Below are 26,340 nucleotides of genomic sequence, written 5' to 3'. Positions count from 1 at the left end.
CCCGCCCTGGGTGATCAAAAGATGCGCGTAGGGGGATGCCGGAAGGTTAGAGATTCTCGGCCTCGTCCCGCCCAGCCGCCACGGAGCACTGGATTATCGAACTGAATTTAGGCTTTATTTCTCAGATGTATCACAATGGCTGATTTTGTGCAGACTGAAGGAAAATGGTAATAGGAGATGTGAGAATTAGCACAAGCCATGAATACTGGAAAAATCAATGTGGTTTCAGCAACCAACAAAATGGCGGACAATTGCCTATACGCGACAGATAGTAACACTTTCGGTTAGTGGAGGGTGATAGAGTTTCCAGCGCGAGATAGAGCGGCATCACTGGACTCATGGCACAATGCGGACGACAGGGTGCGCCTACCTCCGCGCATGCGTACTGGAGAAGTGGAAGCCGATCTGATGCAACCGGCTGACAGTGTGTGAGAGACATGGAGGAGATCACCGGAGACACCGAGCAGCTGCGGATAGGTGAGCGGGGAACGGGGCCACACAGATATGGCAGGCCGGGGCCATTGTGACTGGTAGCAATGTGTGGAGAGGCAGCCCTGGCGTTATACTGCGGAGAGGCGTAACCCCTTCCGTGCTTGTGCCTCATGTGACCGGTCATTGTAAGTACTGTAAGAGCTCTGCTTGCTGTCAGGTAATGATAACACTCTGGATCCTGATACATTGGAGCAAAACCTCAGCTGTGAGAAGTGTCTACTGCTTCATGGATGGAAACACGATTGTTTCTGGTCACTGACAGCAAGCAGAGGCCTGGAAACAATGAGGGGTTAACCCCCTCCCCCCTGGGGCGCTGCTCCTCCTTTGTCTGTAGGACCATGTGCTGGTTCATCTGCATCACCCTCCCCTCGGGGGGCGCTGCACCGACGCTAATTGGGGGTTCTTTATCATTACCGCCATTACCTGTTCTGTTACCTCCCTCCCCCGCGGCCTCTGGTCCTGGATTACCTGCAGGCAGCATGTGACCGCTGCAGCCAGTCACTGACCACATGCCTCAGCTCTGAGCCTTGACGCCAGGCGACACTGACTGGCTGCAGCGGTTACATCCTGTATTATACTCCAGAGCTGCACTCACTATTCTGCTGGTGCAGTCACTGTGTACATACATTATATTACTGATCCTGTACTGATCCTGAGTTACATCCTGTATTATGCTTCAGAGCTGCACTCACTATTCTGCTGGTGCAGTCACTGTGTACATACATTACATTACTGATCCTGAGTTACATCCTGTATTATACTCCAGAGCTGCACTCACTATTCTGCTGGTGCAGTCACTGTGAACATACATTACATTACTGATCCTGAGTTACATCCTGTATTATACTCCAGAGCTGCACTCACTATTCTGCTGGTGCAGTCACTGTGTACATACATTACATTACTGATCCTGTACTGATCCTGAGTTACATCATGTATTATACTCCAGAGCTGAACTCACTATTCTGCTGGTGCAATCACTGTGTACATACATTACATTACTGATCCTGAGTTACATCCTGTATTATACCCCAGAGCTGCACTCACTATTCTGCTGGTGCAGTCACTGTGTACATACATTACATTACTGATCCTGAGTTACATCCTGTATTATACCCCAGAGCTGCACTCACTATTCTGCTGGTGTAATCACTGTATACTTTCCCATCTATTGGGGTTTTTTTTTTTTTTTTTACAGCAGAGATGTACATTTCTGATAAAGAAGGGGATGATTCCACTGGAAATGGAACCAAGGAAAAACCTTTTAAGACTGCCCTAAAGGTAGTATGAGGATTTTAAAGGTTATGAATATTATTGTCGCCACTTCATTTTCTTATTATTCTGGTGCATATAGAATGAAAAAAACAAGAAAACTGCTTATAGTGGGTGAAATGAGTATTGAACATGTCACCAGTTTTCTAAGTAAATCTATTTCTAAAGGTGCTATTGACATTAAATTTCACCAGATGTCGGTAACAAGCCATCCAATCCATACAGGCAAAGAAACCAAACCGTAGATATCCATTAATAAACCTGCTTGTAATAATGAGAAATGACACAAGGAAAAACTATTGAACACATGAATAAAGATAGGTGCAAAAAGCCCTGGAAATTCCTGACATAAGCTGAACTCTATCAGTAATTAGAAAACAATCTTGCCACTTAGTGAAAAATATCAGCTGGTTCAACTGATGGCCTATAAAGGTGTCTCGTTACCAAGGTGTCACATTAGAAATATCTCATGATGGGTAAAACCAGTGAATTGTCTCAAGACCTTTGCAACCTTATTGTTGCAAAACATACTGATAGCATTGGTTACAGAATTGGTAGATTACTGAAAGTTCCAGTAAGCACATTGGAGGCCATAATCTGGAAGTGAAAAGAACATCATTTCACCATAAGCCGACTACGACTGGTGCTGCCCCCTCCAGATTTCAAACAGAGGAGTGAAAAAAATAATCAGAAGAGTTGTTCAAGAGCCAATGACCCAGTGTTGAGAACTACAGAAAGATCTGGAATCAGTAGCTATAATTGCTTGAAAGAAAATAAGTAATCCACTCAATCTCCATGGCCTCTATGCACGCTTAGCACACATCCTCCATGGCCTGTATGCACGCTCGCTCGGCACACATCCTCCATGGCCTGTATGCACGCTCGCTCGGCACGCATCCTCCATGGCCTGTATGCACGCTCGGCACGCATCCTCCATGGCCTGTATGCACGCTCGGCACGCATCCTCCATGGCCTGTATGCACGCTCGGCACGCATCCTCCATGGCCTGTATGCAAGCTCGGCACAACGCGCATCCTCCATGGCCTGTATGCACGCTCGGCACAACGCGCATCCTCCATGGCCTGTATGCACGCTCGGCACAACGCGCATCCTCCATGGCCTGTATGCACGCTCGGCACAACGCGCATCCTCCATGGCCTGTATGCACGCTCGGCACAACGCGCATCCTCCATGGCCTGTATGCACGCTCGGCACAACGCGCATCCTCCATGGCCTGTATGCACGCTCGGCACAACGCGCATCCTCCATGGCCTGTATGCACGCTCGGCACAACGCGCATCCTCCATGGCCTGTATGCACGCTCGGCACGCAAGACTCCATTGCTGAACAAAAAGCAGGTTCAAGTGCGTTGAAGTTTGCACAACAACATTTAGACAAGCCTGTGAAATACTTGGAAAACATAGTCTGGTCAGATGAGACCAAAATTGAACTCTTTGGATGCCATAATACACACCATGTTTGGAGGCCAAAAGGCACAGCATATCACTCCAAAACAGTGAAGTTTGGAGGTGGGCGCATCATGGTGTGGGGCTGTTTTTCAGCACTGACAAACGTCTTATAATTGAAGGAAGTATAAATATACTGAGACATTCTTGATAAAAATCTGCTGTCATCTACCAGGATGATGAAGATGAAACAAGGGTGGAAATTTCAGAAACATAATGATCCCAAACACACAGCCAAGGAAACTTTCAGTTTCAGAGAAAGAAAATAAAGCTGCCAGAATGGTTGAGCCAATCACTGACCTGAATCCAATAGAAAATCTATGGAAGGAACTAAAGCTCGGGGTTCATAGAAGGAGCCCATGGAAGCCTCAGGATGTGGAAGAATGGGCCAAAATCACACCTGAGCAATGTCTGCGACTAGTTTCTCTGTACAGGAGGCATCTTGAAGCTGTCATCACCAAGAAGGGCTTGTGTATGAACTATTAAATTTCAGTAAGCGTGCTCAATACTTTTTCCCTGTGATATTTCACATTATTGCACATAACTTAGTTATGAACAGCTGTGGTTTGATTTCTTTTCCTGTGTGGATTGGACGGGTTGTTGCTGACATCTGGTGAGAATTTCATGTCAATAGCACCTTTTAGAAATAGATTTCCTTAGAAATTTGGTGACTTGTTCAATACTTACGTCTCCATACAAACAAGTGCTCTGTAGTCTGCTTCTGTAGGCACGTCTGCCTTCTTCTGACCTGCTTTTTTGTTTCAGGCTATGCTGACCGTAGGGAAAGAGCCATTTCCAGTCTTCTATGTGGACTCGCAGAAGGAAAACGAGGTGGGACATTAGCTGGTTTATATTAATTAATTTCCACGCATCGAGCATATAATATGGAGATAAGGAGCGGAGCAAAGTAAAGATGGGCCGGCGAGCTCTTGATCCTGATCATCGACCGTGTAACTGTGCTGCCGAGCAAACCAAATCAGTGTTTGTTGGGTAATAATCGTTGTCGGCAGCACATTGTCCTGTGTAAATGGGGTGTGCTGCCGACTATAGGCCAGGATTGCTTAGTTAAATTACGATCCTAAATCTGCTCCCTTTATCCTCCTACAGAGATGGGACGTGATCTCCAAGACCCAACTGAAGAACGTGAAGAAGCTCTGGAACCGGGAACAATTGAAGAATGAGGCCAAGGAAAAGAAAGAGGTCAGGAGCGTCCGGGGCTGGTGTATACACAGCCACCTCCAAGACTGATTATAAGCCCTCTCCTTTCTGCACCAGTCTGTTATTGTTCGCTGGGAATCAGTGGAGATCTATGAATATATATAATGAGATCGTTGAGAATACTCAAAAATAGGAGGGTGATCCTCAAGAGATTCAGAGCCCCCTGCCTTTATGAGCAGAGAGCGTGGTCCATCCATAAATTACAAGCAGATATGTTTTTGTTTTTTTTTCTGCCTTGTAATACCTAATTTCACCTATAGTTGCCGCTGCAGGAACTTGGATCCACAGCTGATCACCGGACCGCCAGCGATCAACTGATTATTGTAGGAAGGTTGCAAAAACTGGCCAGACTGTAAAAGTGGAGTTTTCCACCATTTTCAATTAGTTAAGGCATTATGGTAATTTTTTTTTGGTGCTGGTGCATTGAAAAAAAACAAGATAGTTGATGGTTTTTACTTTTTGGAATGATTAGGGGTCTGGTAATTTTTATGGAACCCTGTTAAACAATCATACTTTCTTGTCTTGTGAATGTGCAGAATACTGGCTCCTGTATATGGCAGCCTGTATCCCGCCGACAGATATGGACTCTGCCGTGAAACATCTCTCTTGTATGATACAAAAATAAATAAATAACATATACTACGAGCAGCTACTGCTTTCCCTGATTGTGCACATGCACCTTCTCTGTTTGGTAATTTTTTATTTATTTATTTTTTAAAATTTTTTTTTTTTTTAATCACATTTTTTGTTTAATTGCATTGTATTTATTAAAATCTTCAGTTTTTGTTTTTTTTCCTTTTCCAGGCTGAGGACAACCTAAGACGTGAAAAGAATTTGGAAGAAGCCAAAAAAATTGTCATCGAAGTTGACCCCAATCTCCCGGAACCGGTCACGGTAAGAGTCCCAGACCTTGGGGCAGAGGAAAAGTCCCATCTTTCTTATTTAGCTGACGCTATGTAAGAAAAATGCCTCTGTAGCTGCTGAAAAAAAAAAAAAAAAATACATTTTTTAAATCAACAGATTGCGCTACACGTTCAGATAAGCGGCGTGTGTAACGCTGCTCGTCTGTGTAATCGTCAGGTGCTTTATATCAGGACGTGTGATGATTATATACAGACCTGTCACTGCAAATATTGCTATAATACGTATTATCCAGAGTTTTGGTTAATTTTATTTATTTATTTTTGCTGGTTTTAATAGGCAAAAATCCGGGAGTTAGAAGCTTACCGCGGACAAAGAGTCAAAGTGTTTGGCTGGGTCCATAGACTGCGCAGGCAAGGTAGTAATAATATTAGAATCGCCCGGATTTCCATGTATGGAGAATTGTCCACAACTGAAGGCATTGCCCATCGTTTACAAAATACATTTTTCTAAAACTTTATTGGGATATTGGACTTGATAGAGGCACAATATTTGAGATCCTCATTTGTTACCCAGCGTAACAAGCGTCTCTATTAGTGATGATTGAATGTGCTGAGTTACGGTGTTATCTGAGCATGCTCAGTGCTAATTGAGTGTCATCAACGTGCTCGAAAAATATGTTTGAGTCCCTGCGGCTTTTAAGCAATCCCTGCATGTGTTGCGCATGTCGTACAGCTGTGAGAAATGCTGCTACGTGGACTTGAACGTATTTTTCGAGCACACCGAAGACGCTTGGTTAGCACACCAGCATGCTAGGATAACACCTTATCTGTCTGTGCACATTCGCTCATCACTAGTCTTTATCTATTCACTCTTTATACAGTCCAGTCATTTCATGTAATTCTTCATTTCTCCTATGGTGGCGCTGCAGGAGAGCTGAATCTGCCGCTTGTATATTCATACATTATTTGTACTGATTGTGTGCGTTTCCATTTCAGGAAAGACTTTAATGTTTATAGTCCTAAGAGATGGGACCGGATACCTTCAGTGTGTCCTCAGCGAGAAACTGGTGAGTGTCCTGACTAATAATGGAAGAGATGACAAAGTGGGACCCCTCCGAACTGTTACTGGGACCCCTGATCTAAGTAGAAGCTCACATAAAATGTACGTTCATATGAGATGAGCAAATAGATTCACATGACCCTGGTTTGGCAGCTGGTGAGTAGTCCGGGATCCCTGGGGACCATCTACTACATTCTGTAATCCCCGACGCTGTATGAGTTGTAGACCTGGCATAACATCATTGTTGTGTCATGATGCATCACACTGGGCCTAATAATCACAATATTCTCCAGCAGGTAGGTGGGGGGGATCGCAGGGCTCCCTGCCGGCTACCATGACGTGGCCACCTCACCAGGGTCCTCACAAACAGATTTATCTCTACTACACAAAATAAAGGAAAATAAAAAGTATATAACATATTTAATCAGCCAGCACCCACCTCTAACACCAGTCGGAGATAGCACCGGTTATTATTATTATTTTTTTTAACCACCTAAGTCGCGTACAGCAGTAGCTAAGTGGTGCCGTCACTATGTACTGCAGTACGGAATTAGACATAGAAATAAAGTAAAAAATGAACAAATACCATAAAAGTTTGAATTGTCTCCCAGCACGTCATATGTCTCCATCACCTTCCATAGTGAATGACAGTGTTGTATATTCCTTTCTATTTTTGCAGTGCCAGTGTTACAATGGGCTGGTCCTCTCTACAGAAAGCACTGTGGCCGTATACGGGACCTTGGACCTTGTGCCAGAAGGAAAACAGGTAGTGATTTCCAACCTTATGGTGCTTTCCCCGACCCCTGGCATAGGACGTGACAGGTGACACTAGCTGTGAACTGTGCATATACTGTGACACATGGACAGCATTATATGGGGGGGCTACAAGATCTGCGGGTTGCATTTTCTTGGAAGCTCTGGTAGGACGCTGTGGCCACCGCTGTGTGAGATGGTTCTACATTTGGAGTCCCCCCATCTGCTTTGCTGATCTGACGTCTGTCCTTCCAGGCCCCGGGTGGACATGAGTTGTCCTGCGACTATTGGGAACTTATCGGATTGGCTCCCGCTGGCGGCGCCGATAACTTGATTAATGAAGAATCGGATGTGGACGTCCAGCTCAACAACCGTCACATGATGATCCGAGGAGAGAACATGTCCAAGATCTTCAAGATTCGTTCCACCATCGTCAACTGCTTCCGCAACCATTTTTTTGACAGAGGCTACTATGAGGTGAGCGGCTGACAACTTCTCACCCACCCTCCCTTTAACTTACACTTTTTTTTCCTCTTGACTGAGCATGCTTATGCTTTGCGGACCACCCATAGGCGATAAACATTCGGTCGTTCCCCGCTCTCCTCTGCAGCGACGTTCTGAAACATCAGTGCATAGTAGCGCAGCTACACGTGGTCGTACGGTAGCAAGGAGCTGGCTGTCAGACACAGAGAAGGCAGAGATGGTTTATTACTGTCTCTGCGTTCTCGAATGCTGTATATACAGCAGTGAACAAGCTCTGTGTATACAGTATAGGGTGATCTGACGGCGCTTCCTCCTCCTGGTACAGCGGTCATGTAATCTCTGGGTGTAGGGAGGTAATAGGAGCTGGTTCTGAGACCCAGTCAGCTGTGCTATGCAAACAGAACAATGGATTTCCACTGTAACTTAGGTGAGTATACCAGACCCAGTTACAGGGAAAATATAAAATAAAAAAAGATGTGTTGAAATACCCTCCAAAGGACCTTTATGACCTTATGTGGGAACACAGCATGTGAGATAAATGGAAATATAAATTAAAATAAAAACAGTTGTTAAAAAAAAAAGTGTCCAATGTGTCAAAATAATTGTTATAGAGCGGGTAACACATTTTAAAATGCATTTCAGTGGTCCTATGTAGCCATAAAAAAAAAAAAAAAAAAGTGAAAAATACAAGTCCCATATTTTTCAGACTATAAGACGCACTTAGCTTTTAGAGGAGGAAAAAAGAAACAAAAAGGAAGCAAAAAAAATGTAGTCATGATGCACTGTTCTAGTGGGGAGAGATCTGTTACTGACACCATATCTCCTATCTGATATGGCCCGGTCCTGAACTGGTTAAAAAATAAACATATTTAGTTTTGCCAAATCAAAATTAATATAATTAACAGATAAGATAAACTCTTTAAGGGAAAGTAAAAAATGGAAACTATCGAATTAATGTTTTTCGGTCATCGCACCTCCACCACTTAAAAATTGATAAAAAAAAAAAAAACATCAAAAAGTCGTATGTGACCTAAAATGGTAACATTGTCACTGTCAGCTCAGCAGGTAAAACATGAAAAAACAGCGTGATGGGAAAAAATCTAACAGTTGTAGCTCTTAGAAAATGGCGACACAAACTGAATTTTCGTATTTATTTTTTTTATTTATTTTTTGTTTTGTTTTTAAACCACGAAGTAAAAAATATAACACAAAATGATGTAAGTTTTGTATCGCCGTAATCGCACCGACCTGGAGAATCCTATTACCAGGTAATTTTTAGTGCATAATAAAACCCCCCAAATAACAATGGTGGCATTGCATTTATTTATTTATTTATTTATTCTTTTAACCCCTCTGTGACCTTAGACGTACTATCCCGTCGAGGTGACCTGGGCCTATCTGACCCTCGACGGGATAGTACGTCATAGCCGATCGGCCGCGCTCACGGGGGGAGCGCGGCCGGGTGTCAGCTGCATATCGCAGCTGACATCCGGCACTATGTGCCAGGAGCGGTCACGGACCGCCCCCGGCACATTAACCCCCGGCACACCGCGATCAAACATGATCGCGGTGTACCGGCGGTATAGGGAAGCATCGCGCAGGGAGGGGGCTCCCTGCGGGCTTCCCTGAGACCCCCGGAGCAACGCGATGTGATCGCGTTGCTCTGAGGGTCTCCTACCTCCCTCCTCGCCGCAGGTCCCGGATCCAAGATGGCCGCGGCATCCGGGTCCTGCAGGGAGGGAGGTGGCTTACCGAGTGCCTGCTCAGAGCAGACACTTGGTAAGCCTGCAGCCCTGCACAGCAGATCGCAGATCTGGCAGAGTGCTGTGCACACTGCCAGATCAATGATCTGTGATGTCCCCCCCTGGGACAAAGTAAAAAAGTTAAAAAAAAATTCCCCACATGTGTGTAAAAAAAAAATAAAAAAAATATCCTAAATAAAGAAAAAAAAAAAAAAAATTATTCCCATAAATACATTTCTTTAGCTAAATAAAATAAAAAAAAACAATAAAAGTACACATATTTAGTATCGCCGCGTCCGTAACGACCCAACCTATAAAAGTGCCCCACTAGTTAACCCCTTCAGTAAACACCGTAAGAAAAAAAAAAAAAAAAAACGAGGCAAAAAACAACGCTTTATTACCATACCGCCGAACAAAAAGTGGAATAACACGCGATCAAAAAGACTGATATAAATATCCATGGTACCGCTGAAAACGTCATCTTGTCCCGCAAAAAAAGAGCCGCCATACAGCATCATCAGCAAAAAAATAAAAAAGTTATAGTCCTGAGAATAAAGCGATACCAAAATAATTATTTTTTTCTATAAAATAGTTTTTATCGTATAAAAGCGCCAAAACATAAAAAAATGATATAAATGAGATATCGCTGTAATCGTACTGACCCGACGAATAAAACTGCTTTATCAATTTTACCAAACGCGGAACGGTATAAACGCCTCCCCCAAAAGAAATTCATGAATAGCTGGTTTTTGATCACTCTGCCTCACAAAAATCGGAATAAAAAGCGATCAAAAAATGTCACGTGTCCGAAAATGTTACCAATAAAAACGTCAACGTGTCCCGCAAAAAACAAGATCTCACATAACTCTGTGGACTCAAATATGGAAAAATTACAGCTCTCAAAATGTGGTAACGCAAAAAATATTTTTTGCAATGAAAAGCGTCTTTCAGTGTGTGACAGCTGCCAATCATAATAATCTGCTAAATAACCCACTATAAAAGTAAATCAAACCCCCCTTCATCACCCCCTTAGTTAGGGAAAAATAAAAAAATTAAAAAATGTATTTATTTCCATTTTCCCATTAGGGTTAGGGTTAGGGCTAGAGTTAGGACTAGAGTTAGGGCTAGGGTTAGGGTTAGGGCTAGGGTTAGGGCTAGGGTTAGGGTTAGGGCTAGGGTTGGGGCTAGGGTTAGGGCTAGAGTTAGGACTAGAGTTAGGGCTAGGGTTAGGGCAAGGGTTAGGACTAGGGTTAGGGCTAGGGTTGGGGCTAGGGTTAGGGCTAGGGTTAGGGCTAGGGTTAGGGTTAGGGTTGGAGCTACAGTTAGGGTTGGGGCTAAAGATAGGGTTAGGGTTTGGATTACATTTACGGTTGGGAATAGGGTTGGGTGTGTCTGGGTTAGAGGAGTGGTTAGGGTTACCGTTGGGATTAGGGTTAGGGATGTGTTTGGATTAGGGTTTCAGTTATAATTGGGGGGTTTCCACTGTTTAGGCACATCAGGGGCTCTCCAAACGGGACATGGCATCCGATCTGAATTCCAGCCAATTCTGCGTTGAAAAAGGAAAACAGTGCTCCTTCCCTTCAGAGCTCTCCCGTGTGCCCAAACAGGGGTTTACCCCAACATATGGGGTATCAGCGTACTCAGGACAAATTGGACAACAAAGTTTGGGGTCCAATTTATCCTGATACCCTTGTGAAAATACAAAACTGGGGGCTAAAAATCATTTTTGTGGAAAAAAAAAAGGAATTTTTATTTTCACGGCTCTGCGTTATAAACTGTAGTGAAACACTTGGGGGTTCAAAGCTATCAAAACACATCTAGATAAGTTCCTTAGGGGGTCTACTTTCCAAAATGGTGTCACTTGTGGGGGTTTTTAATGTTTAGGCACATCAGGGGCTCTCCAAACGCAACATGGCATCCCATCTTAATTCCAGTCAATTTTGCATTGAAAAGTAAAATAGCGCTCCTTCCCTTCCGAGCTCTGCTATGCGCCCAAACAGTGGTTTACCCCCACATATGGGGTATCGTCGTACTCAGGACAAATTGCTCAACAACTTTTGTGGTCTAATTTCTTCTCTTACCCTTGGGGAAATAAAACAATGGGGGCGAAAAGATCATTTTTGTGAAAAAATATGATTTTTATTTTTACGGCTCTGCATTATAAACTTCTGTGAAGCACTTGTTGGGTCAAAGTGCTCAACACACATCTAGATAAGTTCCTTAAGGGGTCTACTTTCCAAAATGGTGTCACTTGTGGGGGGTTTCAATGTTTAGGCACATCAGGGGCTCTCCAAACGCAACATGGCGTCCCATCTCAATTCCAGTCAATTTTGCATTGAAAAGTCAAATGGCGCTCCTTCCCTTCCGAGCTCTGCCCTGCGCCCAAACAATGGTTTACACCCACATATGGGGTATCAGCGTACTCAGGACAAATTGCACAACAATTTTTGGGGTCCAATTTCTTTTCTTACCCTTGGGAAAATAAAAAATTGGGGGCGAAAAGATCATTTTTGTGAAAAAATATGATTTTTTATTTTTACGGCTCTGCATTATAAACTTCTGTGAAGCACTTGTTGGGTCAAAGTGCTCACCACACATCTAGATAAGTTCCTTAGGGGGTCTACTTTCCAAAATGGTGTCACTTGTGGGGGTTTTTAATGTTTAGGCACATCAGGGGCTCTCCAAACGCAACATGGCATCCCATCTTAATTCCAGTCAATTTTGCATTGAAAAGTAAAATAGCGCTCCTTCCCTTCCGAGCTCTGCTATGCGCCCAAACAGTGGTTTATCCCCACATATGGGGTATCGTCGTACTCAGGACAAATTGCACAACAACTTTTGTGGTCTAATTTCTTCTCTTACCCTTGGGGAAATAAAAAAATGGGGGCGAAAAGATCATTTTTGTGAAAAAATATGATTTTTATTTTTACGGCTCTGCATTATAAACTTCTGTGAAGCACTTGTTGGGTCAAAGTGCTCAACACACATCTAGATAAGATCCTTAGGGGGTCTACTTTCCAAAATGGTGTCACTTGTGGGGGGTTTCAATGTTTACGCACATCAGGGGCTCTCCAAATGCAACATGGCGTCCCATCTCAATTCCAGTCAATTTTGCATTGAAAAGTCAAATGGCGCTCCTTTCCATCCGAGCTCTGCCCTGCGCCAAAACAATGGTTTACACCCACATATGGGGTATCAGCGTACTCAGGACGAATTGTACAACAAATTTTGGGGTCTATTACTCTGTCGCCTCATTGGGGGACACAGGACCATGGGTGTTATGCTGCTGTCCACTAGGAGGCGACACTATGCATAATCTGAAAAAGATTAACTATGGCTCCTCCTGTGCAGTATACACCCCTGGACGGCAACAGCCTTCTCCAGTTTTTGCTTAGTGTCGCAAAGGAGGCACACCTAAAGATTTTTACTCCGTTTTCCGACGGGATTACAGATGAAGAAAAGAGGGTCTCCTGTGAGACTCCCGGCATGGCTCCTTCCTCGGCCCCCTATTATGGGGTGCCCAGTTGAAGTTGAGATGGCTATTCCCCATGCTGCTCCTTCCCCAGCCCCTCGGGTGCTGGTTCGAAGTCGAGACCCCCCCTCCTTCCCCAATTCCTTTTGGTTTCTGGGTTGAGGTTGAGGCGAGGATAAAGGCCCCTGAAGGTGTGACAAAGCACCCTCCCTATCCCCCTCTGGGGGTATTAGGTTGAGACACCTCAGGTAGGGCCTGTACAGGCAGCATTCTACAGCTCCCAGCAATGGGCCAGCACACTGCGCCTGCATCCAGGGACCCCAGCCCAGCTGCGGGCTCCTGTTGGGGCCGGGGGGAGTGCAGGCAGGCATGGCACATACAGACACAGGGCTCCTTGCTTCCCTGTCTCTGCGGCAGCACCACCTCTATACTGCCTCAGGGGGACCCCTCACAGGGCCCCCCTCTCGCTTACAGCCCCACCGCTATCCTGCCTTTAAATCCGGAGGGGTCCGGTTCAGATCCGACCCCCTCCCGGATTTTCGCGCCGGCCTGGAGCCCTTCTGGGCCTCAGGCATCTAATTTAGGCCCCGGCTTCGGCCTAGCTGAAGCAGCAGCCTCCGGCCCGCCCCCCGGATGACAAATATGACACTCTACCGTGTCATACAAGGGGCGGATCGAGACAGAAAGGGCGTGTTTTTACACAGCCTTGCCGCCTTTTTCCAGCTCTCCGCCCCCTTCTCCTCCTCTCTTCTCTGTCTCTGCAGCCATTTTCGGCTGCAGATTAACCCTGCATCTCCCGGTCTGCAGGACCAGGACCAGGCAGCCAGTCTCCGGGGGGCACAGGACTGTGGATCTTCGGCGCTGGACCTCGGGGCACACTGGTGGGGTAAGATCACAGCTGGGTTCTTTTTACTCAGCTGTGAATCCATATTACCTATAAGGCTCCCCTGTTGGTTCTCTACCCCTGTAAGGTCCATCTGCTGGCAGCACCTCTGCACTTTGTGCACTATGCAGGGCTCACGGTCCAAGAGAACCAGGCAGAACTGCTATTATGCATTCTGCACAGCCTGCGGGACCGCTCTCCCCAGTAGTAGCACGTACCCGCATTGTCAGAACTGTATACAAACTAATTTGTCACAGCCTCAAGAAGCCCCTGCCAATGCCTCGGTGTCTAATGCCACGCCGGAATGGGCTACTCAGATGTCGCAATCTATGACGCAGTCTATAGATAACCTAACTTCCACATTGCTTCAGGCTCTGCAGGGTCATGCCCCGGCTATGACCGTTACCCAGCAAAGGGAGAACTTGCCTCAGGGACAAGATGACCCTGGCACATCCACGTCTAGCCGCAAGCGGATCCGTAGATCAAGTCCATCTGCGTCATCCCATAGCACACGGTCATCCCCTTCTAGAGAGAGACACCGTAGCTCCAGGTCATCTAGACCGTCCCATTCCAGGGACAGACAATGCAGATCTCCGCAATCCCCAAATAGAGAGGGCCTCCTCCCCAGCCCACCCAGCAGGGGACGCCTCAGTGATACACAGGATTCGGAAGGCATCTGCGACTCTGATTCGGACAGAAACGGAGGGGTCCCTGATCCCAATCCCTCCTAGCAATATAGCGCTAGTTGAGGACATAATATCGTCCATCCATCGGGTGCTGGACATTTCTGATCCGCCACCAGAGGCCCCAGAACATAAGATTTCCTTTGAAGGACCTCTGAAGCCGCCTAAGGTTTTCTCTAACCACCCAGAGTTTAAGGCGATCCTTAAAAAACAGTTCTCACAGCCTGAGAAAAAATTCGCTAATCGCAAATATCTGGAGGCGAGGTACCCCTTCCCACAGAAGGACACCAAGGAATGGACAGATCCACCTGAAGTGGATCCCCCAGTCTCCAGGCTAGCAGCACAGACCCTCCTTTCACTGCCAGATAGCTCAACCCTCAAGGATGCAGCAGACCGGCAGGTAGAACGCATGGCTCGTTCAATTTTCGAGGCAGCAGGGGGGGCATCCCTGGCTCCTGTGTTCGCCTCAGTTTGGGCTGCCAAGGCCATCCTGGCCTGGGCAAAGAATTTACAAGCCTTCCAAGCATCCGCTTCTGAACTGTCGGACCAAGCGGTTCAAATTGCAGTTGTAGCAGATTACATGCTCCAGGCAGCTCTGGATTCAGCAAGGGGAGTCGCGGGGATAGCATCAAACGCCATCACGATTCGGCGTATCCTCTGGCTGCGGGAATGGAAAGCGGACGCAGCCTCAAAGGAGTCCCTCACGCACCTCCCCTACCTCAGTGGGAGACTTTTCGGTGAACAGTTGGATACCATGATATCCAACGCCACAGGGGGTAAGAGTACTTCTCTTCCCCAACTGAAACCTAAACGCACTTACAAGAAGCGTAACCAAACTCGATTCCGATCCTTTCGGAATTCCTCCGGCTGGTCCGTCTCACGTCCAGTACAAAATCGTAACCGTTCCCCACGCAGGGACAACTCACGATCGACGCAAAGGTCGGACAAGACCTGGCAGTCAAAAGCAGGCCAGTCTAAGCCCAGAGGAGGAAAATCTCAGACTTTCTCCTCCTCATGACTCACGGACTCCGGAAGACACCACACCAGTAGGCGGCCGACTTTTGCTCTTTCATCAAGTCTGGCTGCCTATTACAGAAGACAGGTGGGTCACGGAACTAGTGTCTTCCGGATACAAAATAGACTTCACCTCCAACCCACCGGACCGGTTCTTCCTCTCTGTCCCCCCAAAACCGCCAGCCAAGGCTCGAGCCTACCACCAAGCGGTATCCTCGCTTTGTCAATCAGGAGTCATAGTACCGGTACCCACGACCGACCGCTTCCGAGGGTTCTACTCCAATCTGTTCGTAGTTCCCAAGAAAGGAGGCAGCGTACGGCCCATACTAGACCTAAAACAGCTCAACAAATATGTACGGGTCCGTCACTTCCGCATGGAGTCCCTTCGGTCCAACATTGCGTCCATGGAGAAGGGAGAATATCTCGCCTCCATAGACCTACAAGACGCATACCTGCATATACCCATTGCACCTGCCCATCAGAGGTTTCTCAGGTTCGCAATAGGCCAGGACCACTATCAATTCGTGGCTCTCCCCTTTGGACTTGCCACGGCTCCCAGAGTGTTCACCAAGGTCATGGCAGCAACCCTGGACGTCCTGCATTCCAGAGGCATAGTAGTCGTTCCATACCTGGACGATCTACTCATCAAGGCTCCCACCTTCAAGGACTGCGAGCTCAACGTCTCAATCACATCCGATACTCTCAGTCGCATGGGCTGGTTAATCAACCTACAAAAGTCATCACCAACCCCGAGTCAGTCCCTGACCTTCCTGGGAATGTTATTCAACACTTCCAGGGGTCTAGTGCTCCTTCCCAAGGACAAGGCACTGGCCCTCCGACTAGCTGTTCGCACCCTCCTCCGCAAACCCCATCTATCTCTCCGGTTTGCCATGAGAGTCCTCGGCAAGATGGCAGCAGCAATAGAAGCCGTCCTATTTGCCCAGCTTCACCTCAGACCTCTCCAACTAGCCATTCTCAAGTCCTGGGACAGGAATCCCTTCTCTCTCGACAGGGAGTTCCAGCTAACGTCGTCAACCAGGAGGTCCCTGCACTGGTGGCTCAAGCCAACCTCGCTAGCAAAGGGGAAATCCTTTCTCTCAGGTCAATGGAAGGTTCTGACCACCGACGCGAGTCTGACGGGTTGGGGTGCGGTGCACCTACACCACAGGGCACAGGGCAAGTGGTCCCCAGCGGAAGTGACCATGCCCATCAACATCCTGGAAATTCGTGCCATCCTTCTGGCATTGAGGGCCTTCCATCACTTATTGGCAGCCTCTCACATCAGGAGACAGTCGGACAATGCCACGGCTGTGGCATATGTGAATCATCAAGGGGGGACCCGCAGTACCCAGGCGATGCGGGAAGTGTCACATATCCTCCGCTGGGCGGAGGACACAGGGTCGGTTCTTTCGGCGGTCCACATTCCGGGTGTGGACAACTGGGAAGCGGACTTCCTCAGCCGACAAGGAATAGACTCGGGAGAGTGGTCTCTCCATCCCGAAATTTTTCAACAGATCTGTCTCCGCTGGGGGACCCCGGATGTGGACCTAATGGCATCCCATTTCAATGCCAAGGTCTCCAACTTCATTGCCAGAACACACGATCCGCAGTCGCTCGGAGCAGACGCTCTGGTTCAGGACTGGACCCAGTTCCAGCTTCTGTACATTTTTCCACCTATCCTTCTGATATCCAGAGTGGTGAGGAAGATCAAACAAGAGGGAGTTCCAACCATCCTCATTGCACCGGACTGGCCCAGACGCACATGGTTTGCCGACATCGTACAACTCACAGCAGACGCCCCCTGGCGTCTCTCCGACCGTCACGATCTTCTATCACAAGGGCCGTTCTACCACCAGAACTCAGGGGCTCTCAATTTGACGGCGTGGCCCTTGAGACCTGAGTTTTAACCCAGGCAGGGCTCTCGACAGATGTCATTGGAACCATGATCAGAGCACGGAAACCAGCCTCTGCCAAGATTTATTACCGTACCTGGAAAGCTTTCTTTACCTAGTGCGAATCTCGTGGCCAGATTCCACTCCCTTATTCCCTACCCAAAGTTCTTGGTTTTCTCCAAGCGGGTCTGGAGACCAGGCTGTCATTGGGCTCGCTTAAGAGCCAGGTGTCAGCCCTTTCAGTGCTTTTCCAAAAGCGCATTGCTACCAAGCCGCAAGTAAGGACTTTCCTTCAGGGGGTTTCCCGATTGGTTCCCCCCTACAGACGACCACTAGAAACGTGGGATCTCAACCTGGTCCTGACAGCATTGCAGGAACCACCCTTCGATCCTCTTAAGGAGGTCCCGCTCCGCCTTCTTTCCCAGAAGGTGGTTTTCCTGGTGGCAATCACCTCGCTACGCAGGGTGTCTGAACTGACAGCACTCTCCTGCAGACGGCCTTTCCTGGCATTTCACCAGGACAAGGTAGTTCTTCGTACGGTCCCATCCTTCCTTCCGAAGGTTGTGTCCGACTTCCACCTCAATGAGGAAATTTCACTACCATCCCTTTGTCCGGTTCCGGTTCATAGAGTGGAGAAGGCTCTGCATACGCTTGACCTTGTCAGGGCTTTGCGTATATACGTGTCTAGGACTGCGTCCTTTCGGAGGTCTGATTCTCTTTTCCTCCTTCCGGAAGGTGGTCACAAGGGTATGCCAGCTTCCAAAGCTACTCTTGCCAGGTGGATCAAATCCACCATACAAGAGGCGTACCGCCTTAAGAATTCTCCTCTTCCAGCCGGTATTACGGCACACTCTACACGGGCGGTAGGGGCCTCCTGGGCCATTCGGCACCAGGCTTCGGCACAACAAGTGTGTAAGGCGGCCACTTGGACTAGCTTACACACATTTACTAAACACTACAGTGTTCATACCCAGTCCTCAGCGGACGCGAGCCTGGGTAGACGTGTCCTGCAGGCGGCGGTGCCCTAAGTGTACGGGCCTGTCTGCACAATATTCGTCCATTGCTTCCCACCCAGGGACTGCTTTAGGACGTCCCATGGTCCTGTGTCCCCCAATGAGGCGACAGAGTAAAGGAGATTTTTGTGTACTCACCGTAAAATCTCTTTCTCTTAGCCTCTAATTGGGGGACACAGCTCCCACCCTGTTGCCCTTTCCGGGCTGTTGTAACTGTTGAGTTCTCATATTGTTTCTTGAGCTCGTACATAGTTGCCTTCTTACAGGCATAATTATGTTATTCATGTTACGTTCCTCCTACTGCTTTGGCACAAAACTGGAGAAGGCTGTTGCCGTCCAGGGGTGTATACTGCACAGGAGGAGCCATAGTTAATCTTTTTCAGATTATGCATAGTGTCGCCTCCTAGTGGACAGCAGCATAACACCCATGGTCCTGTGTCCCCCAATTAGAGGCTAAGAGAAAGAGATTTTACGGTGAGTACACAAAAATCTCCTTTTTCTCCTGTTACCCTTGGTAAAATAAAACAAATTGGAGCTGAAACAAATTTTGAGTGAAAAAAAGTTAAATGTTTAATTTTATTTAAACATTCCAAAAATTCCTGTGAAACACCTGAAGGGTTAATAAACTTCTTGAAAGTGGTTTTGAGTACCTTGAGGGGTGCAGTTTTTAGAATGGTGTCACACTTGGGTATTTTCTATCATATAGACCCCTCAAAATGACTTCAAATGAGATGTGGTCCCTAAAAAAAAAAATGGTGTTGTAAAAATGAGAAATTGCTGGTCAACTTTTAACCCTTATAACTCCGTCACCCAAAAAAATTTTGGTTCCAAAATTGTGCTGATGTAAAGTAGACATGTGGGAAATGTTACTTATTAAGTATTTTGCGTGACATATGTCTGTGATTTAAGGGCATAAAAATTCAAAGTTGGAAAATTGCGAAATTTTCAAAATTTTCGCCAAATATTCGTTTTTTTCACAAATAAACGCAAGTTATATAGAAGAAATTTTACCACTATCATGAAGTACAATATGTCACGAGAAAACAATGTCAGAATCGCCAAGATCCGTTGAAGCTTTCCAGAGTTATAACCTCATAAAAGGACAGTGGTCAGAATTGTAAAAATTGGCCCGGTCATTAACGTGCAAACCACCCTTGGGGGTGAAGGGGTTAATTACATTCCAACCTACTACTCTGAACAGTGCAATCTAGAAAATAACAATACCTGTTTTCGTGCTGCGCAGGTGACGCCTCCGACCTTGGTGCAGACACAAGTAGAAGGAGGGTCCACGCTGTTCAAGCTGGATTATTTTGGAGAAGAGGCGTACCTGACCCAGTCCTCGCAGCTGTATCTGGAGACCTGTATCCCCGCACTCGGGGACACCTTCTGCATCGCCCAGTCCTATCGAGCCGAACAGTCCCGGACGCGGCGACATCTGGCAGAGTAAGGAAACGCTGTATGGTGCCGCATTTAGGGAATTGGCACCCACAGGAGGGAGATCTGAGGCTGCAAATCTGCTCACACGACGCACTTCTCACAGCTGGAGTTCTGTAACAATTGTCTCTAGTGTGAACATTCTCTTTCCTGCCTGTTCGTTACACTGTGTCGGTCCACCGTTGTTTAAAAAAAAAGAAAAAAAATAATTAAAAAAAACTCCGCTGTGAGCAGTATTGGGTCCGGGCAGGTTTCCAGACTCAGGGTATGATGAAGCATGTTGCCGTTCACTGACAGCAAGCACAGTAAGTGACTGCGTCCTTTCCGCATCAGGGTCTCTGCCCCCTATTAGTCAGACCAGAGGGTTACTATGTTTTAGATCTGTAATGTGTAAGACCACAACACTCCATTTTGGGGGCAGCAACAAATTAAAAGGGTTGTCTGGGATTTTATGTGAGGGCAGAAAATGTTAAAGGGGTTGTTCAGCTTTGTGGACATTTTTCTTAATTTTTTCCAATTTTTTTTAAATTTTTAGTTTTTTATATTTTTGTTTGTTTTTCTTTCTTAGGTTCTTTTTTTTTCTTAAATGTATGTAGTTTAGGCTAAAACTAATTTTTGCACCTGGGTTTCATTCAAGTTTTTTTTTGCACTGTTTGCTTTCTACGACCTCTTTGTTGTATTGCCTAATGCTGGCTGAAGAAAGAGCTAACTTACAATCCATGAGTGAACTTGTTCCTAAAGTCCAGTAGAAAAGTTTGGAACAAAAAAAACTAAAATTAAAAAAAAAAAAAAAATATATATATATATATATATATATATATATATATATATATGTATATGTATACGCCGACCCCCTAATTTTGCAATTGTATAAGCCTAGGGTGGAAAATGCAGCAGCTACTGGTATGTAAAAATAGATACCAATAAAAGTAAAATTAATTGAGACCTCAGTAGGTTAAGTGTTTTTGAATATCCATATTGAATCAGGAGCCCCATATAATGCTCCATACAGTTCATGATGGCCCCATAAGATGCTCCATATTAAAAGATGCCCCATATAATGCTGCACAAATGTTGATTATGGCCCCATAAGATGCTCCATACAGACATTTGCCCACATTTTTTATAAATAGACTCCATTTAGTTGACTTTCTAATTTTTGACCACAAACAACCTGAAACCTGAGTATGCAGTGAAGCCATGAGCCTCTAAAATGATGCAGAATTTGTAATGACATTGCTGAAGTTATTTTTAGACACAAATACATGTATTAAAGTTAAAAAAAAATAAAATGGTCTTCAGAAATGGACAACCCCTTTAAAATGGAAAAATCAAGTCACCTGTTTAATCCTGTGTTCCTGCAGTGATGACATCACGTTCACGAATCACATGACTACCGCTGTTAGTAACTTTTACCCCTCCCTCTTTTATAACCTTTCCCGCTACAATGACATCACATTCATCATGTGACCCCTGCAGCCAATCATTGGGCTCAGCGTTCATGTTTCTTGCACACATACCTGCTGATAGTGTGCAGGATATCATCACTGCAGGGTCGGCGGTGATTATACTGTTTACTGCTCTTAGATCACTTGCACTGAATCTCGGATAACCCCTTTAAAGGGAACCCGTCACACATTTTTACATATGGACGCGGCGGTATGGATGTGTAGCCGCTTATCCCTCAATAAAAATGAGACCTTTTTTGTTAAGATACGATGTTCCAGTAGTGAGAAATCTAGTGTAAAAATTATATGCAAATCAGGCTGGAAAGTGCACTGGGGGCGTGTCAGTGTGCTTATTTGGCTTCTGCCAAGTGCATGGACACGCCCCCAGTGCACTTTCAGCGTGATTTGCATATGGCTTCTACTCTTGATTTCTCATGACTGGCACATCGGACCGCTGCAAGAAAGGTGTCGTTTTATTCGTGGTACGAGCGCCTACACATCCTGTAGCACCACCCCAATATATTAGAACGTGCTGACAGGTTACCTTTTAAAACTCTCAATCTTCCCATGTGATGGTCCTTTAAGAAGAGATGGGAGCGGATGAGCAAAATCTTGTTTTTCTCCTAGACTGATGTCACATTGTGCTCGATATTTCAGATATACTCACATCGAGGCCGAATGTCCCTTCTTGTCCTTCGATGATTTGCTGAACCGCCTTGAGGACCTGGTGTGTGACGTGGTGGACAGGGTGCTGCGGTCTCCCATGGCTCCGCTGGTGATGGAGCTGCACCCGGTACGTCCCCGCGCCGCTCACTTTACCGTCCATTGGGGTAATATTGGGAGGATTGGGCAGATTTGGGATCAGCGGCTTCTGTACATATCGATGGACCAAACGCCTTACCGATCCCTCAGTGTCGGGATCCCACCCGTAATTACTGTGAAGAAAATGGTCTCTGGGGGGTTTCCTCTTAAAGAAGAGGGTAATCTACATAAAAGGTAGGGGAATGTACCCCATGGTCTCCTGGGGACGTTTGAGATTTGTAGGGGGTCACATATATTGTGGGCTCCACCGAGGACGGCGACTGATGTGAGTGATCTGTGTACATCGCCGCAGTATAGGGTGATGATATAGAGGATTATTTTTTTTTGTAGGAGTTCAAACCACCTAAGCGCCCCTTTAAGAGAATGAACTACCCGGAGGCCATTGCTTGGTTGAAGGAACATGATGTGAAGAAGGATGACGGAACGTATTATGAGTTTGGGGAGGTAAGAGCCGAACGTATTGTTATCAGATCTAACAACTGTGCCTCATCCAGCGGGACGGTCCCAGATACGGGATGTTATCTCAGGAGGTTGGTGATAAGTCCCAATATGAGGAGCACTGCAGGGGGCAGTGTACTATATATGGGTACATCATTATATAAGGGGCATCCTACTGTGGGGTGTGAGCTGTAGGGGCATCATACTGTGTGAGGGGTTGGTCTCTACGGGCCTCGCACTATGACATAATGAGCTTTTCCTCGCTGGAGATCCTCTCTGGATGTCGGCTACTAATCGCCATAGTTTGCACATCCTGGATCCTTTGTAGTGTCAGCTTTGTTACAGTTGGAGTTGCAGTTTTCACTTTTGTCCACCAGATGGAGTCAGAGTCCACCCACCTGATACTTCACCTGTACATACTCCATAATTCCAGTAATCCGGCACACACATTAGTTCTATCTAAGCACATATATATTTTTTTTTTTCTATAAGGATATTCCAGAAGCCCCCGAGAGGCTGATGACAGACACCATCAATGAGCCAATCTTGCTGTGTCGTTTCCCAGCTGAGATCAAGTCTTTCTACATGCCGCGCTGTCCGGAGGACAGACGTCTCACCGAGTCTGTGAGTATACCACACCGTCTGTTTGGGTCATTCATCCCTCTATTGACCCGGCCCCTGGCACATCGGACTTATCGATCCTCTGCCCCGCTGTGCCCTTTGTCATTGCCTTCATGTTCTGCCCCGTCCTACAGGTGGACGTGCTCATGCCCAACGTGGGTGAGATTGTTGGCGGCTCCATGCGTATCTGGGACAGCGAGGAACTGCTAGAAGGATACAAGAGAGAAGGGATCGACCCGACGCCGTACTACTGGTATACCGACCAGGTGAGAAGCTAGCCTGGAATCTCCTTCTCTGACCGTCCAGGTCTATGTGGGCGCGGACAGACACAACACCGCTTTTTACAAATGGCCGATCCTAATTAGTTGATTTTTGTCATTTAGCAAATTAAATCCTATAATTAAATATATTAATCAGATAACTCAGAAAAAGAAAAGATGAACATTACTGTTGAGTAGAGACGCACAAATATATTCTAGTAGAATTGAATTCTACTCAAGTTTTTTTAAAATCCACCAAAAATCACAGATTTTTTTTTCTTTCTTGGAAATTGCTTTTAACACAAAGGCAGCAAAATGACGGCCGCTGGAAAATCCATAAAGAATTATCAGAAGGTTAAAAAAAGAAAAAAAATCCTAATTGCCAAACTGTTCACTCCGCTCGGAGTCTCGCATTAAGTAAATCTTCCAGTGAAGAACTTTGACTTTTTTCTGCTGCAGTACGGCGCCACCTGGTGTTCATATATAGCACAGCGTGCATGCCCTTATAATGATCTGGCGGACACACGCCGTCACTCTCCCCACGGACAACTTGTACATTTCACTGTGTCCTAAATGATCTAATAGTCTCTGATAAGAGCTCACATAGAAATAAAAGGTTTCCTGAGGTTTCCCTGCGCATGTGAAGGATAAGAAATAAAGCCTCATGCAAATCCCCATAGAACAGATAGGGAATAACATGACTTTTTTGGAATAACCCTTTAAGGAGTTTTTGAAAAATGTAATTTAAGTTATAAAACTCCATTAAGCTTGGTGCGTTCCCTTTAATTTTTAGGATTGGTGACAGCCCCCCATGATCCTTCCTGGTGATCATACCTCTTTTTTTTTTTTTTTTGCCGTGTGTGTGTGTGTGTGTGTGTGTGTGTGTGTGTGTGTGTGTGTGTGTGCACGCACGCACGCGCGCACACACACACACACACACACACACCTTAATTTATGGATGGAAAAAAGAGGAATGATCGCCAGGAAGATCATAAATAAATATATTTATCATGTATTTATTAATATATTATTATTAATATATTGTGTTATTGTTATAGTTTATGTATTATTATTATTGTATTACATCACTGTCTTGCTTTGCAGCGTAAATTTGGCACTTGTCCCCATGGAGGCTACGGTTTGGGTCTGGAGCGATTTCTCACTTGGATCCTCAATAGGCACCACATCCGTGACGTCTGCCTGTACCCCCGATTTGTCCAGCGTTGTAAGCCTTAACCCCCTCCAGAGACCACCGTCCCCTGGTAGAGGGATGTTCATGTTGCGGAATAGACCACCGACCGACCTACTTCTGCTGCTTTTATCCGGACATTTCCTGCAATCCTCATGTTTAGAAATCTCCTTCATAGTTGGGCGACGCTGTGCTACCATCACCAGTCAGTACAATGTGCCCGCTCCACCCTCCCCTGTCCTGAGCAGTCACACAATGGATCTCTGTATTCGGATCATCAGGCCCGGAAGTAGCAGAGCTGAGGTGTTCATGGGGCGACATCCCAGGCTCATCTACATTCTAGGAGTGTTTTGGAGAAATTCTGCCCCAAATTCCTCCTCAAACTCTTTCCATCAGAAATCCACTTCACTGTCCGGACGAGAATTTTGATAAACCAGTTGTGCCAGCGTCTGTAATGTCCCACCTAATGACTCCTTCAGCTCTGCTACATCTGCAGATCCAGTCGGATGTGCACTGCAGTAACCTGTTAATTTTTTTTTCTGTTTTTTATGGGTATTTATTCATTTTTTTAAGCATTTTTTTTTTTATTATAAAAAATCTGATTAATAAGGAAAACTTGGGTAAAAGAAGGGCATGACCCAGCGCTTAGGTGATCACGCTGCTTTCTGCTGAGCATGCATGTGTACAGGAGTCTGGAGGGATGGCTGTGAGCGGAAACCGGCGGTCCATGGCTGCATCAAAGCGATTCCCCTCTTCTTTTTGCCTTATTAATCAGATTTTTGTAAAACTATTCATTTACATAGAACTTCCCTATAAGACGCGTATTTATTGTCGCCCCCTGCTGGTTATTTATAACATTCGCATATTGACTGAATGTTGGAGACAGTAATGTCCGCCCCTCCTATTGTTATGAAGCTGCCTGGGACCCCTGAAGAACGTCATTTTGGATCATTCATCGCTGTTCTGTATTTTTTTTTTTTCTTCTTTCCATAGCATTGCATGTTCCTGGTGCCAGTCCATGGCATCCAGACACAAAATAAAGGGTTATCTGGAGATCAGCACATGTCTGCGCGCTTCTGAGTATTGCATCTACACGCACAAGTCTGTACTGTGTCATGGAAAAGTGACGTCTTAGATTTAAGGGCCCCTTAAAAAAACCAACATTGTCAGTATACATTTAGAGACCACCCCTTTGTTTGTGCATAAATACATGTATCTGAGGCTAAAAATCATTTTTGCAACTGTTTCCTATATAATGTAAAAGTAATGGAGAAAAATGTCCCAGGAGGTGGGCAATCCCTTTAATCTAATATATAAAGCTGAATGTGTGTATGTATGTATGTATGTATGTCCGGGATTGGCCTCTGAACCGTCGCAGCTACAGCCACAACATTTTGCAGTCACACGTCTGGTCCCCGAGAGCGTCATAGGCTATGTTGTGAGGTGAAATTTTAACCCCGCGCTTTCCAATTCAAACAATTTTGCCCCTATCTACATAATGGGGGGAAAAAGTGAAAGGAAAAGTGTTGGAGGCAAATTAACAGCTGCCAGATGTGAACAAGGGGGACTTAAAGAGTGAGAGCGATGGCGCCAAAGAGTATATACTGTACAGTTGCTAAGGTGGGGCCTCGACATGGGATAATCACCACACCACCACGGGGATATGAACACACACACAAAATGCGCCACACACTACCACGTGCTCGAACACATATACCACCCTCAGCGCACATTTCACCACACATACACCAACCTCGCCACATAAAAGTCGAAACACAAAAGTCGCCGCTCAAAACTCGCCACGCGCAAAACTCTCCACATG

General features: G+C 45.9%; 1 protein-coding gene across 2 annotated transcripts; it reads left to right on the top strand.

The window, feature by feature from the left end:
• Positions 1-325: 325 nt before the first annotated feature.
• NARS1 (asparaginyl-tRNA synthetase 1) lies at positions 326-25,576 on the top strand. Of its 2 annotated transcripts, none has more exons than XM_077282544.1 (15): positions 326-477; positions 1,691-1,773; positions 3,996-4,061; positions 4,338-4,430; positions 5,253-5,342; positions 5,649-5,727; positions 6,308-6,378; positions 7,051-7,137; positions 7,380-7,601; positions 19,550-19,749; positions 21,846-21,981; positions 22,341-22,454; positions 22,941-23,072; positions 23,204-23,335; positions 24,434-25,576. In XM_077282544.1, exons 1-15 carry the CDS (start codon positions 438-440, stop codon positions 24,563-24,565), a joined length of 1,677 nt encoding a protein of 558 aa, XP_077138659.1. In that variant the 5' UTR covers positions 326-437; the 3' UTR covers positions 24,566-25,576. The 2 variants fall into 2 exon arrangements, with proteins under 2 accessions (XP_077138659.1, XP_077138668.1); XM_077282553.1 differs by having other exon boundaries at positions 405-477; positions 1,694-1,773.
• Positions 25,577-26,340: the final 764 nt, after the last annotated feature.

Source organism: Ranitomeya variabilis, chromosome 1 (assembly GCF_051348905.1).
Source record: "Ranitomeya variabilis isolate aRanVar5 chromosome 1, aRanVar5.hap1, whole genome shotgun sequence".
Lineage (NCBI taxonomy): Eukaryota > Metazoa > Chordata > Amphibia > Anura > Dendrobatidae > Ranitomeya > Ranitomeya variabilis.
The sequence above is the reverse complement of the archived record's forward strand: the minus strand, read 5'-3'. Positions and strand labels throughout refer to the sequence as shown.

Coding starts and splice junctions, on each gene's coding strand:
- NARS1 (XM_077282544.1), top strand. CDS start 438: ATGGAGGAGATCACCGGAGACACCGAGCAGCTGCGGATAG. Junction 6,379..7,050: donor GTGTCCTCAGCGAGAAACTG/GTGAGTGTCCTG, acceptor CTATTTTTGCAG/TGCCAGTGTTACAATGGGCT. Junction 7,138..7,379: donor TTGTGCCAGAAGGAAAACAG/GTAGTGATTTCC, acceptor CTGTCCTTCCAG/GCCCCGGGTGGACATGAGTT.